We start from the raw sequence: 14,883 nt of genomic DNA, 5'->3' as shown, positions 1-14,883 counted from the left end.
TCACTTGACGGGATGAGCACTGGGTGTTTTTCTGTATGTTGGTAAATTGAACACCAATAAAAATTAATTAAAAAAATAAAATAAAATAAAATAAAATTTAAAAAGATTTAAAAAAAATAAATAAAAATAAAAAAATAAAAAGCCACAAAGTAAAAAAAGAAAATAAAAATAAAAACTAAAAGTTGTCATTTCTCTAAGTTTGAAAGATCTGAGGGCCTAGAGACATTCTCCGACTCTGGGTATTTTTGGGACAGAGAGGCCTTGCTAAATCACTCACTGACAATTCTTTCTGAAAGAAGTCACAGAAACCCAGGACATGGTATTGTTATTACTTTTTTAATAGCAAACGTTTACCTCCAGCCAAATGTCAGCCACATCATGCACAATCATCACGAGGGTCCCACTGCGAATATAATTAGCACACCAAGAGAAGCTCATCAGACTAATAGCAGCCAGGTGATGGATGACATGAGCTAGAAAATCCTACATAACGAGAGGAAAATGGAAGCTATTAAACAAATGCACTTATTTCTTAATCACTGGAAAAGCTAACAATAATAATAATATTTAAAAAAAACTGGTAACTTACATCTGAATGTTTTGAAATTTGTAAAATGCTTTCACTTTAATTCTAAACACCGTCCTTGCGAGGGAACTAACACATATTATCCTCACTGATGAAGTCACTTAACTTCAAGACAGTATTGAATAGTTGTCATCTAAGTCCTAACATCTGCTCTTCTTTCTACTATCCCACACAGGATATATGTACACATGTGTGCACATGGGCATATACCCCATATACATACCCACCCATTCCTATGTATATTTACATTCTTCCTTTATCCTCCAATTCCAAAAAGGAAAAAAGACACATATACACTATAATAAAATTACATAACCATTAAAATAAGAGTTACTGTATATAAAACAAGTAATGAATGAAAGTGGAATAAGTAGATTATCAACTCTAGGCTAAAGAAAGCTACCACAATCGAGTATAAAAACTTAAAGGTGTTCTGCAAAGAAAATATGCAAATGGCCAACAAGTACATGAAAAGACACTCAGCCTCATTAGTCATCAGGAAAATGTAAATCAAAACCATCATGAGATACCATTTCATCCCCACTAGGATAGCTATAATGAAGATGATGAACAATAACAAGTGTTAGTAAGGACATGGAAAAATTGGAATGTTTATATATTACTGGTAGGAATATAAAATGGTGCAGCTACTTTGGCAGCTGGCCAAAAGGTTAAATATAGAATTATCATATAGCTCAGCAATTAAACGAGAAAAATAAAAATAAGTCCACGTAAAAACTTGTATATGAACGGTCATATAGCATCATTCCTAAGAGAGAAGAAAAAATACTTCCCAAATAGCCATCATATGATAAATAGATAAATAAAATGCAGCATATCCATTGAATGGACAATTACTTAGCAATAAAAAGGAATGAAGTATTGATACATGCTTTCACATGAATGAACCTTGAAAACATTATATTAAGTGAAAATACCAGACAAAAAACCCCGTATAATATGATTCAATTTATATGAAATATACAGAGGAGGGAAATCCATAAAGATGGAAAGTAGATTAGTGGTTACCCAGGGCAGGGAAGTTAGAAAAAATGGGGATTGACTGCAAAAAAGGTACAGGATTTCTTTTGGGGGGGGGTGGTAAAAGGTTCCAAAATTGACTGTGGTGATGATTGCACAACTCTGTGGATATACTCAAAACCACTGAATTACACACTTTATTTTTAAAGATTATTTATTTATTTATTCATGAGAGACACACACACAAAGAGTGAGAGAGAGAGAGAGAGAGAGAAAGAGAGAGAGAGAGAGGCGGAGACATAGGCAGAGGGAGAAGCCGGCTCCACGCAGGGAGCCCTATGTGGGACTCATCCTCGGACTCCAGGATCATGTCCTGAGCCAAAGGCAGGCGCTAAACCTGCCTGGGCTGAACTACCCAGACGTCCCAATTACACACTTTATATGACTAGATTGTACAGTATACACCTCAATAAAGATGTTTAAAAATAACTTAAAGATTTCAGCTTCCTTGCAGCCAAAGTAAGAGCAAACATGATACTACTTAATAGCCTAACTTATTGAGCACTTACTGCATGTCAGGGAGTGCTTTGTATGGGTTAACTTGCTTAATCCTCACAAGAACCAGAGGAGACAGAAACTATTTTTAGCTCCATTTTACAGATGAGGAAATCAAGTTGAGGGAGGTTAGCCAGCTAGCTTGAGATATTAGTGAGTGGTGAAGCCAGGGATTCAAACCCAGGCATTCCGCCTGTGCTTTACCCACCTTCCAATAGTTTTATGTCTCCAAAGATACGTATTTACAAAATATGTGACATATATTTACATTTAATTTTTGCTAGGTTACCCAATGCACCTGTATATAATAAGAGAAACCAACTACTGAAGAATCAGAGGTAGGAGAAAGACAGGATCATTATAGCAGCAACTCACCTTAGTGTATCTATGAAGACCTTCTAAAAAGTGATTATTTTCCATTTTCTCCCTTGCGAAAATGGCTCAAGCAATTAAATTTTTATGTATTTTTAGCCCAGACTAAAGTTAATGACAGTTATTACTGAGTTTTATGGAAAAGGATGTTATTTCTACCAGTTTTTTTCATAATGTTCTTATACTTACATTCTATAAGTTTTCTTTTAAAATCTCCCATTGACTGCAATCGATTCAGCCTTTTAGTGATGAATAGGGTGCACCATCATGTACTCAAACATCACTTCATCAAGACAGCTTGGTCTTATCTCCTTCATATTGAGCCAGCTTGGTCTTCTCTCCTTAATATCTCCTTAATATTCAACTTAACTTTATTTATCACACAAATTTTGCCACTAACTAACTTTTATAGCATATGAGGTATATGCCAAGTATATTTATCATTTGATCTGTGTTGCTAACATATATGATGAAATCTTGTGATTGCATTGAGAATCCAATATATGGTTTTCTGTATCAGCAAACAGTTCTTAAATGCCTCACTTTAACTCAGAGGATACCCCTCTTAGCATGCCTGTGGCTCAATTTCCCTGCATCTAAAGCAAAGCTAAGTGTGCCTAAAGCAAAGTTTCCTCATAAAGGCCTTGGATGAATTAAGGACAACATGCATTCAAAATCTTTGAATATTTCAAAGAATTACCTAAGGTTTGTAATCAACTAAAAGATGTGGCTGCAGAATTAAAATTACTAGCACCTGTACTGAAGAACATCAGATGTCCCAAGCTAAAGAAAGAAACAGATCATATAAAGGAGATTTTTCTTCTTACTGCATATAAGTAGAGTTTCCAAGTTAAAGTGTCAATAAGGTTTTATTGCAAATACATATCGAGGCACAAAAGCATGAGCAAGATTTGCACCATTCTATGTGCTATAAAATGCAAAAAGGCTATGAACTGAAACTAGCCACACATAAAAATACAATTTAAAGATTAGGATTTGGGGTAGGGAGGTTAAATTTTTTGAAAAAGTAGATAAAGTAGCTTTGTAAATAAGGTACTTTAGGGTGTCTGGGTGGAGCAGTTGGTTAAGCATCTGACTCTTGGTTTCAGACTCTTGGTTTTGGCTCAGGTCATGTTCTCAGGGTCCTGAGACTGAGCCCCACATCTGCCTCTGTGTTCAGTGCAGTCTGCTTAAGATTCTCTCTCCCTCTCCCTCTGCACCCTGCCACACTGCTTGCTCTCTCACAATCTCACTCTCTCTCTCTCTCTCTCAAACAAATAAAATCTTTAAAAAAAAAAAAAAAGATACTTACCTTCCTCTTGACATCAGAGCCAAGGCTAAATATCAGAGACCAATAAAAACTCATCTCCAAAATGTAGTACCAGTACTGGGATGGCAGCAAGGGCTAAGCAAAATAAGAGTATTCATTACTTTAGTATCACCATATAAATGACTCATTTAAAGGTATTAAACTATTTTTTATACCTATTTATGTTCCAAAGAATCATATTGGGGAATATGATGATGATTTAAGATTTCAACTTCTCTGGGGCACCTGGGTGGGACAGTTGGTTAAGTGTCCAATTCTTAGTTTCAGTTCAGGTCATGATTTTAGGGCCCTGATTTCAGGGTCATAAGATTGAGCTCTGTGTCAGGCTCCATGCTTATCACAGAGTACATTTAAGTTCTCCCTCTCCCTCTGCCCCTCCTCTCTCTTTTTCTCTTTCTTCCTCTCTAAAATAAATAAATAAAACTTTAAAAAAAGATTTTAACTTCTGAGAAGGAATCAAAGATAATATTTCAGGGCATTTTATTTTTGAAAGAGTAGACAAGAAGTCTGAAGTCAAGTTAAATATTTTGTTCAAAAGTTAATAAAACTACAATAGGTGTAATTGCCTTGTTTTAGTTGACTGAAAGTTAAATTAGGGAAAACAAATTAAAAAATCATTACTTAAGAATATTGGCAAGTCTGTTCTATTTTTCCCACAGTTTACCTTGTTTTATGTTTCTTGAATACTACTAAAACTCTGATGTCTTAACTTCTCTACTGGTGACAGTTAATAATCAGAATTGGCCTATTCTCAAATGGGGCAGTGATAAAATATATATGATTATGTAAGACTCTAAAAATATCTTCTGAAAAAAAATTTCTAGATCTAGAGTTTTCCTTAATAATTTTATAGTGTGTGTGTGGTTGCTTATTTTCCTTAAGAATTTTATAGTATGTATGTTGGGGGGTGGGGAGTGCTTATTTTAGCTAAGTTGAGATATTATATTACTTGGTGTAATGGATTGTTACATCAAGTGTAATGTTGTTGTTACTTGGTAATTGTTACTTGGTGTAATGGCATGTTACATCATGCCTCCAGTGAATTTCACCTTCTGATTTCCAAGTACTGGTATAGGCTTCTCCTACATGATCATGGGATTTGGTCAAGACAGCATAAGAAAACAGGATGCAAGTAGATACTTCATAAGCACCAGGTAAGAAACCTGAGTTATCTTGCTGATAAGAACAAAGTAGAGAATCAAGGTGCCCACTGCCAAGAATATGAATGAGGGCACCAGAGACTTAAGTCATTCCCCTAGCCAGCCTAACAATGGACTAAAAATGCATGCATGAACTCACTTAACATCACATGGGGCAGAAAGAACTACTCAGCTGGGCCCAGTCCAATTTGTTAACCCAAATCATGAGCAAATAAATGGTTATTGTGCTAAGGCATTGCATTAGGGATGATTTGTTATGTATCAACAGATAACTGATATACATGAGTAGTTCAGAGTAAGTTGGAGGTAGAAGAATAAGATTGGAGTTTGGCCTACATAATGCCTAAATACCTTATGGTCTAACCGTCTTTGATTCTTTAATACTGAAGCTAACACATTAAAAGGAATAATTTTCTGGTCAACTGATCATCCTCTATAAGGCCATAAAATAATGAGACAGAGTTTTTGCTTTCTTCTATGTCAAACAACTATGTATGAGACTAACTCTCCTAGTGAGAACATCTAAAAAAGGATCTGAGTAAAATGCATAAAAATATCTCTGTGAAAGCATCAAAGAGCAATTAAGGCATCCAGAACCTGTGAAGCTAAGATTTCAAAGAGAAAAATGCATTAAAAATGAATCCTTTATTTCTAGTGAATCCTTAATCCAAGAAGTTCTACAGACCCTAAGAGGGATAAATCCAAAGAAAACCACACCTGTGTATAGCATTAATCAGCATTTGCCAATTTATAAACAGTATGGAGTCCAGAGACTAAGAAGTGGAAGAAGTTAAATAGGATTTTTGGCAATCTCATGGTGCTAGGATGCAAACTGGTACTCAGGGCTAGCCAAAGAAAAAGACTCCTGGTAAACACTGTAATCTTTTATTAAAACCACTAGGAAAACACCCTAGGAATATGAGTAAGTTGTAAATATATCTGCCCTAAAAAAGACTAGAATCCACATTGAATCAGCTCAATCACATATAAAATGAAAGTGATCTGTTCCTACTCTAACTAATAGAAGTGAAAGTAAATCTTCTCAAGAGAAAGATAATATTATCCTGAGCAACTATAATTTTTTAAATATAATATCTATTATTCAATCAAAAGTTATCAAGAATAAGGAGACAAGAATAAGACAATAGATGCACAGATGACGAAGACATTGGATTCATCAGAATTGGACTTTAAAATAACTTTAAGTACTTGGTTAAAATGTGGAAAATTTCAGTAGAGAACTGGAATCCATTAAAAAAAAAGAGCTAAATGAAAATTTGAGAAGTGACAAACATAGGAACTAAAATTTAGAACACAAAAGATGTATTTAACAGCAATTTAGACACTGCTGATAAAGGCACCAACAAACTAGAAGACATGAAAATAGAATATATCCAGATCTGTAAAGGCTCTGAGATTTTACCCCACTTGCAAGAGAGCTTGCCACAGTTTCATGGGTGCTGACTGAAGATATGAGACTCCTGGGTTAGAGATAAAGGATGCTGTATTATTTGCAGTAATAGTAGTTGTAAGAGTATCAATATTTGGGACAGGTTTTCCATCTTTACTCATATAGGGATAAGCAAAAAGGGTGAGCTGATATCTGCACATTCAATGAGTTGTATTACAAGAGGAACTCTGATCTAGGAAACCTGAATCTTTCATAACAGATAGTAATATGCCTACCCTTTGCTACAGAAGGAGACACTTCTATCTTCCAAGGTTGTCTGCTGTACAAATATCCTTTAAAAAGATAGTACAGAACAAAAGGCAGGCAGTGCTTCACTTCAAAAGACATGTAAAAATGCAAGAAATCCATGGAGAATTGGGAGATAATTCTAAAGCTCAGAGAAGCAAGAGAATGGAAGATATTAGAAAAAGCATAAGAGACATATGGGGCCTTAGTGTAAATGTCTAGCATATTAGCACATCTGTAATTGAAATTCCAGGAAGAGAAGAGAAGAAAGAGAGAAAGAAACAAAAGCAATGGCTGAGAATTTTCTAAAACTGACTGAAGATATCACGCCACAGATTTAAGAAGTTCTATGGCCCTTAGGCAGGATAAATTCAAAGAAAACCACATTTATGAATATCATAATAAAACTTAAAAGACAAAGACAAGATACTTAAATCAGTCAGAGAAAAAATATATTCTGTTCAAGGTAGCAAAAATAAGACTGACAACTGAATTCTTAAAGAAAGCAATAGGATCCAGAAGGCAAGGGAATGCCATTTTCAAAGTGCTAAAGGAAAATCATTGATGATCTAGAATTCTATACTCAACAAAAAATATCCTTTAAAAAATGAAAGCAAAGTGGTAACATTTCAGAAAAGCTAACCCCAAAGGACTTCTTCAGCCAGAAGGATAATCATCCCAGATGGAAGCATGGAAAAGCAAGATACAAGGAAGAAGATGGAGAGGGCAATTTGACTGATTTACAAAACAATAATAGCAATAATTTGTAGGGTTTTAAATATTTGAAGGAGGGGGATGCCTGGGTGACTCAGCAGTTGAGCATCTGCCTTTGGCTCAGGTTATGATCCCAGGGTCCTGGGATCAAGTCCCCCATCAGGCTCTCTATGGGAAGCCTACTTCTCTGTCTGCCTATGTTTCTGACTCTCTCTCTCTCTCTCTCTCTCTCTCTCTGTCTCTCATGAATAAATAAATAAAATCTTTTAAAAAATAAATATTTGAAGGAGAAACTAAGAGGAGAGTATATGAAGAATTCTATGAAGAATTCTAATGACTTTATAGTAAATGGAAAGAAGTAAGAGCACTAATTTTTATTAGACTCCAATAATTCAAAAATACATATGGTAATCCCTAGGATAATTATTAAAAGAACAAAAGGATGCCTAAATGAGAAGCTAACATAAAGGAAGACACAGAATAATATGTTTTTAAAAACTTGACTGTCCTGCAGAAAAGTAAGAAGAGAGTACAATACAAGGAAATGCATCAGGTATTACAAATAGAAAATAAATAGTAAGATAGTAGGTTTAAACTCAAACATGTAATTGCATTAACTGTAAACAGACTAAAGTGCTAAAGACACAAGTGGTAGGTTAATAGGGAATAAGGATGCATAAGCTCTGGTGGAGAAAGAGCCAAAGGACTGCACAGATATGGACAGAGAGTAGGATTCAGACCCACTCAGGGGACAATTTGAAGGCCCCACAGTGAAGTAAGGGAGGACTGTATCAAAGGGGACTTACCTGCCTGGGGTAGCCATTCCATACCTCCCAGAGGTCATATACCCAAGGTTTCTGAAAAAACAAGGAGCCAAGAGAGAAAAGATGAATTTATTGGAGTCAAAAGCTGGTTTCAAGAGAAAACATAAGCTCTTCCTGATGTCACTGATGTGGCCACACACGCACAATAAGACTGTTGCTCCTGCTATACTGCTCTCTCTCTCTCTCTGCGTAGGTATTTATATATGTTCTCATACAACATGCCTGTGATGCTCATGACTTCTAGTGAATCTGGGACCACACATGGTTGAAATTATTCAAACAAGTGAAACTTCTAATGATATGATTCCTGAACCAATCAGACTACTTTTCCTATAGCAATAAAAATATCTTAAGAGAAATCTTGAGAGAGTCTTGAGCAAAATCTCTAAAAGCTGGTTATCTTTTTTTATTTCTGTGAACAACTTACTATGAAGTTTGTACATCATGTAATGAGGTAATCATTTAGTAATTATTTAAACAGACAATGCAAAGGTAATATCATAAGGAAAGATTACTGATGAATGAGTCTGGATGGGTCTTGATGGAACAGGTGGTATTTCTTGATGGAACAGTTGTCTTGATGGAATCTTGATGGAACAGATGGTATTTCACATGGGACTGGATGGGATCTGGCAGGTGGAGATAGAGGTGGGAAGGGCAGAAAGGAAGACCTTTCTGGCAGGGGGCATAAGGTATGCTAAAATCCAAAAGTGAGGATGTACCAGGTATGTTCAGTGGATTGTCAGTAGTCAGGGTAGTTGGTACATGGGTGTTGTGAGAGGAAATAGGGAGAGACTAGGTTTCAAACCTTTGTTTGCAAATTCAATGCTTAACAAAGTTTTCGAAAGATAGACTGGGGAGTTATGACTTCTTTTAGGCATTAGTGTGATTTTAAAGGCATGAAAGTTGGTTAACTTATTGAGAATATTATTTCATAAGGAATTCACATGCAAAGATTTTTAAAATTAAAGCCAAATTCCAGTCAAAGAATATCAAAGAGACAACTTACATCATAAAGAAATACAATTCCAGCAACAGTAATCATTAAGTAAAATGCAAATCGCCAGCTGCCAAAAGAAAGAAAAATCTTGTAAAGGTGATTGACATCTGAGGAGAAATACATTTGGTATGACAGAGTTTGGAAAGAATGCACAGGAAAATCTAATTTGATATCCTGAGTCTGCCACTTGTTAGATGGCTGTAACTGTAGGGAAGTCACTTAACCTTGGAAAGCCTTAATCTATGAAATGGGAATGACAAAACTTACCTCAAAATGTAAAAAGAATTGAAGCTAGTTTGTGAAAAGTATTGATCATAGTGCCTGGTATGAAGCAAGCAAAATAAGTGGGTGCTATTATTACTACTGTTTATGTTATGCCTAGCACACAATAGACCAAGCTCCTGACACACAATAGACAATGGTTTGACGTTAGTATTAATCAAGTCATTTCTTTTATCCCGATTTAGGTCCCAGTGAAAGGTTTCAAGTGGACAGTTTAGTCTTGTCTCTGAAAAGGAGATTTTTGAAAAAAAAAATCTTTTTCCCATGTATGGAGAAAGATCTATAGACTAAGAGACTTAAAAGACATACCAATCAACTGTACTGCATGGGTTTTATTAAGATCTTGATTCAAACAAACAAACTATAAATAAAATTACAAGTTAATCAAGGAAATCTGAACATTAATTGAATATTTACTATTATTAAAATTTTTTTAAAGATTTCATTTATTTATTTTAGAGAGAGAGAGAGAAAGAGAACTTGGGCACAAGTGAGGGAAGGAAGGTGCAAAGGAGGAGGGAGAGGGACAAGCAGACTTCATGCTGAGTGTGAAGCCCAACACCAGGCTTGATCTCACAACCCTGAGAACATGGCCTGAGCAGAAATCAAGAGTTGGCTTGCTTAATTGACTAAGCCACCCAGGTATCTGTTATTAAAATTTTTTTTTAAGGTATGATACTGGCCTTGCAATTTTGCTTAAAATAGAGTTCTTATCTCTTAGAGATACATACTAAAATATTTACAATTAAATCATAAAATGTCTGATATTTGTGTCAAAAGTAATCTTCTATAATACTTGGATGAAGGTAGTCAAAAGGAACACACTTTCAGTTATAAGATAAATAAGTACGGGGGATGTGATGGGTACATAACACACAGAGTTCATCATACCAGTTTTTCTACTTTTGCATATGTTTATAACTTTGCAAAGTAAAGTTTCAAAAATTACTGCTATTTTATTTCATGATTGCGGAAGCAACAATAATATTAAACATAATATTTGTTGGGGCACCTGGGTGGCTCAGTTGGTTAAGCATTCTGCCTTCAGCTCAGGTCATGATCTCAGGGTCCTGGAGTTCAACACCAAGTGTGGCTTTCTGCTCAATGGGGAGTCTGCTTCCCTCTCCCCCTGCTTGTACTTTCTCAAACAAAATCTTAAAATAATAATAATGATAAAAATAATAAGACTATTTGTTCCTCATTCTTGTAATTATGCCTTGGAGCGGTTTCCTCAACATGCCTGTAAGCTAAGTAAGAAAAAGGAAGGCAGACACATGCCCATTTTGTAGATGAAAAATCAGGCTCATTAAATGCAAGACCATTTCCCCGGCTCACACAGCTAAGCAGTAACATAGCTGAGGCTGAAGTACAAGTCTCTGGACTTTGAATTGAGTGGTGCTTCCTGAACATTATCACTGTGTATAGGCTTAATGACAGTCTTTCTTCATGGCTTGTTTTGATAGAGAAAAAAAAAATAGGGTTCCAGTATTCAGAAATTTGAATCATAAAAATACTCAAAGAGCATTTTATGAAATGAGCCAGTTGAGACCTGTCCATATTTGTTATTTTTTTGGCCTGTCCAGTGAAGGCCCATTCTTAGTACAGAGAGCATTTCCTTGGCTCCCTGGTTTATTGTGGCCAAACAAGAAACAGAAAAAGTAGGATCAGACCTGCCAGCCACAAAGGAAACCATAAGTCTAGGTGGCACACCTCAAATTGTTTCTCCAACATTTACTGACTTCTGGACTCTGTGCTAGGCACTGTGCTAAGCCCATGTGTGTTATCACATGTTTATCTTCACAACAAGTTTGTGGACAAGGAACTATAATTTGCCCCTCTTTATGGGTGAAAGGTGGATAAGGTGGCTACCACTAAGGGACACAGAGGTTGGGAGAGATCACATAACTTCCCTGAGGCTGTGCAGAGGCGATCAGATGCAAGTGCAAAACCCACGTGTCACATTTTCCTGGACTGATCCCGTAAGGTTTCATTACACTATCCTAGGGATTCTCAAAGTGTGTGCCAGAGATTCCTGGCATGAAAATATTTTCATAATATGACTACCTTGTTATTGCCATTTTCACTCATCCCCTAACAAGCAAACAGTGATTTCCAGAGGCTCCGTGACAGGTGACACCATCATTGCTCTGAGAGCTGATACAATGTGTGCTTGGGTACTCTTATGTTTTATGAATATCTCAACCTTCATTTCTAATATTAGTAGGCATAACACACATAAGCAAATGCTCTTTGGGGTCTTCCATAGTTTTTAAGAGGACAAAAGTGTTCTAAAACCAAAAAGTTTTAAGAACTGCTGCACTTCACTAATTATAAGATGAATAATAAAATATTTGCCAATGCTGTTTTATATGTTTCAAATGAAAAAGGTAGTAAAACTCCCCCTTTTTTTCCCCAGGAAAAGCTGAAATAAACATCATTGTAAGGGGAAAAAATATCTTGGAAAAAAGAAAAATCCAGAAATTAATTGGTTAGGCCTGGATGGCAAGTGCAATCAGTGGGGGAATGGGCAAAGTAAATTTGGGCCATGGAGGCAGAAGTTTACAAGGCTGGTGATGGGGCTTAAGAGGGGGCAAGGCCCAATGGAGCAGGCAGGGACCGGCCTCAGGGTCAGCTAAGGCAAGATGGCAGGCATCCAGCCAGAGGAGCGCTCTCCCCCTCAGGGCTGGGGGAGCTCCCCAGTGATCTACATTGGGTACTTGGAAATTACCTAGGATTTTCATAATAAACTTCTTGCTGATAAATGGAAATGCTTATTTTAAAAATAAAAGTGGTCAGCTAATATGAAGTTTACTTTAAAAATAAAGGAAGCACTGTGGATTAAAATCCTGAATTCTATGGAACAGGGGTCATCATTTTAAAAAGTAACCAAGTACAACAGCCAAGATTTGGAAGCAACCTAGTGCCCATTGACAAATGAATAAAGAAGCTGCAGTATATATATATATGTGTACACACACACACACACACACACACATACTCACACACAATGGAATACAAGTTGGCTATAAAAAGGAATGAAATCTTGCCATTTGTGACAACATGGATAGAGCTAGAAGGTATTGTGCTAAGTGAAATAAATCAAACAGAGAAAGACAAATACCATATGATTTCACTTACATGTAGGATCTAAAAAAGAAAGCAAATGAAGAAATAAAATAAAATAGAAACAGACTCACAGATACAGAGAACAATCTGGTGCCAGAGAGCAGAAGGTAAGGCAATGGCAAAACAAGGAAAGGAGATTCAAAGGTGCAAACTACCAGTGATTAAGTATATAAAACTTGGGGATGTGGGAAGCCTGGGTGGCTCAGTGGTTGAGCATTTGCCTTCTGCTCAGGTCATGATCCTGGGGTCCTGGGATTGAGTCCCACAATGGATTCCCCGCAGGGAGCCTACTCCCGCTGCCTATGTCTCTGCCTCTCTCTCTCCGTGTGTGTGTCCCTCGTGAATAAATAAATAAAATCTTTAAAAAACAAAACAAAACTTGGGGATGCAGTGTACAGTACAGGGAATATAGTTAATAATATTGTAACAACTTTATATGATGGCAGATAGTTGTTAGATTTGTTGTTGTGATCACTTTGGAATGTATATAAATGTCAAATCTCTATGTTGTACAGCTGAAACTGAATCTAATATTGTATGTCAACTGTATTTCAATTTTAAAAAAGGAAGTAACCACAAAAAAAATGCAGTAAACTTAAGGTGTTTCTCCTTACACCATAGAGGAGTTTCTGCTTGTTGGAGAGTAATCTGTAGAAGCTCAGTATTGGGAAATAAGTTTGCTGAAATTTCCCAAATGCCTGGGGATAGGTATCTTACTAGGATTCCCAAGGCACATCTCATTGCTGGAGAAAAAAGTGCAGTCCCTATACAATTAAATAACTTGGCGTTTTGCTTTAGTCTATTTAGTCTGTAATAACTTAATGGTGTTCTGACTTTGAGGAAATTTGTGATATCTCTAAAAAAGAAGGTAAAGCTGACATTTTATTTGTTGGCCTCCTCCTATTTCCTGAATACACTGTATGATTTCCTGCTTTGTGTCTTTGCCTTACTTGAAACATGCTACCCTAAAATCCTGATTTATTTTCTCATGGAAATCCCAACCCATTCCCCAAGATCCATGTTCCCACTACCACCTCTAGGTCTGACTTCCTCTAAAAAGCCTTTCTCTAACGTACCCAGTCCTACTGATGCTATCTCCTCTGAATGCTCACAATGCATCAATACATGACTATGGACTACAGATGTGCAGCCTCATGTGTCATTGGGTGGAATCACTGGATGGATGTTGTGGTTTCCAGTCTTGTCTCCCTGATTAGCTGTTTGAGGGTAGTGACCAGGCCTTCCACTTTTACTTCCTTCTTAAAATCTAGAACTCTACCCAATGTAGGATAGTGCCATGTACAGAGAAGATAGTTAACATAACCTCCGGCATTGCTTGACTGATTGATGGTTGGCAACTTGAAGTTCCCTTCCCTGGCCTGAATTCTGAAGCTGACTGTCAGTGGACTCACTGATAGCCAGATTCTCAAATGGTAGGCCTTGTTGACCCAAACAGTTAATTGATGTAGGGGATTTCTGCTTGCTAAGAGGTAAGGATTAGGTGTCAAGGGTCAGTACCATGAGCAGAAAGAGAAACAGAAAAAGAGTCAGGGGACATGAATCCAACAGCTCTGCCAACAGCTAGGTGACCTTGAACAAATTCCTTTAAGAAGACTGACCTGTAGTTTCTCGTTTCATTCTTTTCCCTTTAGTTTCACTGAGATTTAATTGACATGTAGCGCTGTGTAAGTTGAATAGTTTTTCATTTCTTACACAGGGCTAGCTCTGCCTTCCTTGACTATCTCACAGCACTGGTAGGAGGATCAAACATTATTTATAAGCTGTAAGGCACTATATTGTATAAGAAATTACCAGAGACTTTCATGGGAGCATGATCCAGCTCAAAAGTAGAGAATTAGTCTCTGCCTGGGGACTTTACTTAAGATAAGAATCATTTGCTAGAAAAAAAAAAAATGAATGATAGAAGGAGAACAGGAGAATGTATTATGAGACCAGTGCCACTTTATAGTGTTTTGTGGTGATGGTTTAAAGAGATTCACTATGCCAAGCTGACATTAGTGACAACAATATTAACCAAACTCTCAAGAGCTAAAACTCAGAAAGAAGCCAATAGAAAACAAATCAAGCCATTCATGCTGAGCTTCCAATGGAAGCCTGTGATGAGAAATGATTGTTTCAAGATACCTTGAAGACTTGGGTCTGTGCCCTAAACATCATGAGCATCACAGGATCCCAGTACTCACGAATGTACAGGTAAACTGAAGGAAGCCATTAAAGCTAAGCCTCATACTCTATT

The 14,883-nt window shown here is 36.6% G+C and overlaps 1 protein-coding gene across 1 annotated transcript in view; it reads right to left on the bottom strand.

Moving 5' to 3' along the window:
* The window catches only part of CERS3 (ceramide synthase 3), a 110,046-nt gene that overhangs the window by 52,338 nt on the left and 42,825 nt on the right, over nucleotides 1-14,883 (bottom strand). The window contains exons 5-8 of the mRNA XM_026003279.2: nucleotides 9,228-9,285; nucleotides 8,201-8,251; nucleotides 3,807-3,899; nucleotides 355-483 (exon numbers count right to left, since the gene is read on the bottom strand). Coding sequence (XP_025859064.1) covers nucleotides 355-483; nucleotides 3,807-3,899; nucleotides 8,201-8,251; nucleotides 9,228-9,285 — 331 coding nt within the window. The remainder of the gene's footprint in view (nucleotides 1-354; nucleotides 484-3,806; nucleotides 3,900-8,200; nucleotides 8,252-9,227; nucleotides 9,286-14,883) is intronic.

The sequence above is a fragment of the Vulpes vulpes genome, chromosome 14 (assembly GCF_048418805.1).
Source record: "Vulpes vulpes isolate BD-2025 chromosome 14, VulVul3, whole genome shotgun sequence".
NCBI lineage: Eukaryota > Metazoa > Chordata > Mammalia > Carnivora > Canidae > Vulpes > Vulpes vulpes.
The sequence above is the reverse complement of the archived record's forward strand: the minus strand, read 5'-3'. Positions and strand labels throughout refer to the sequence as shown.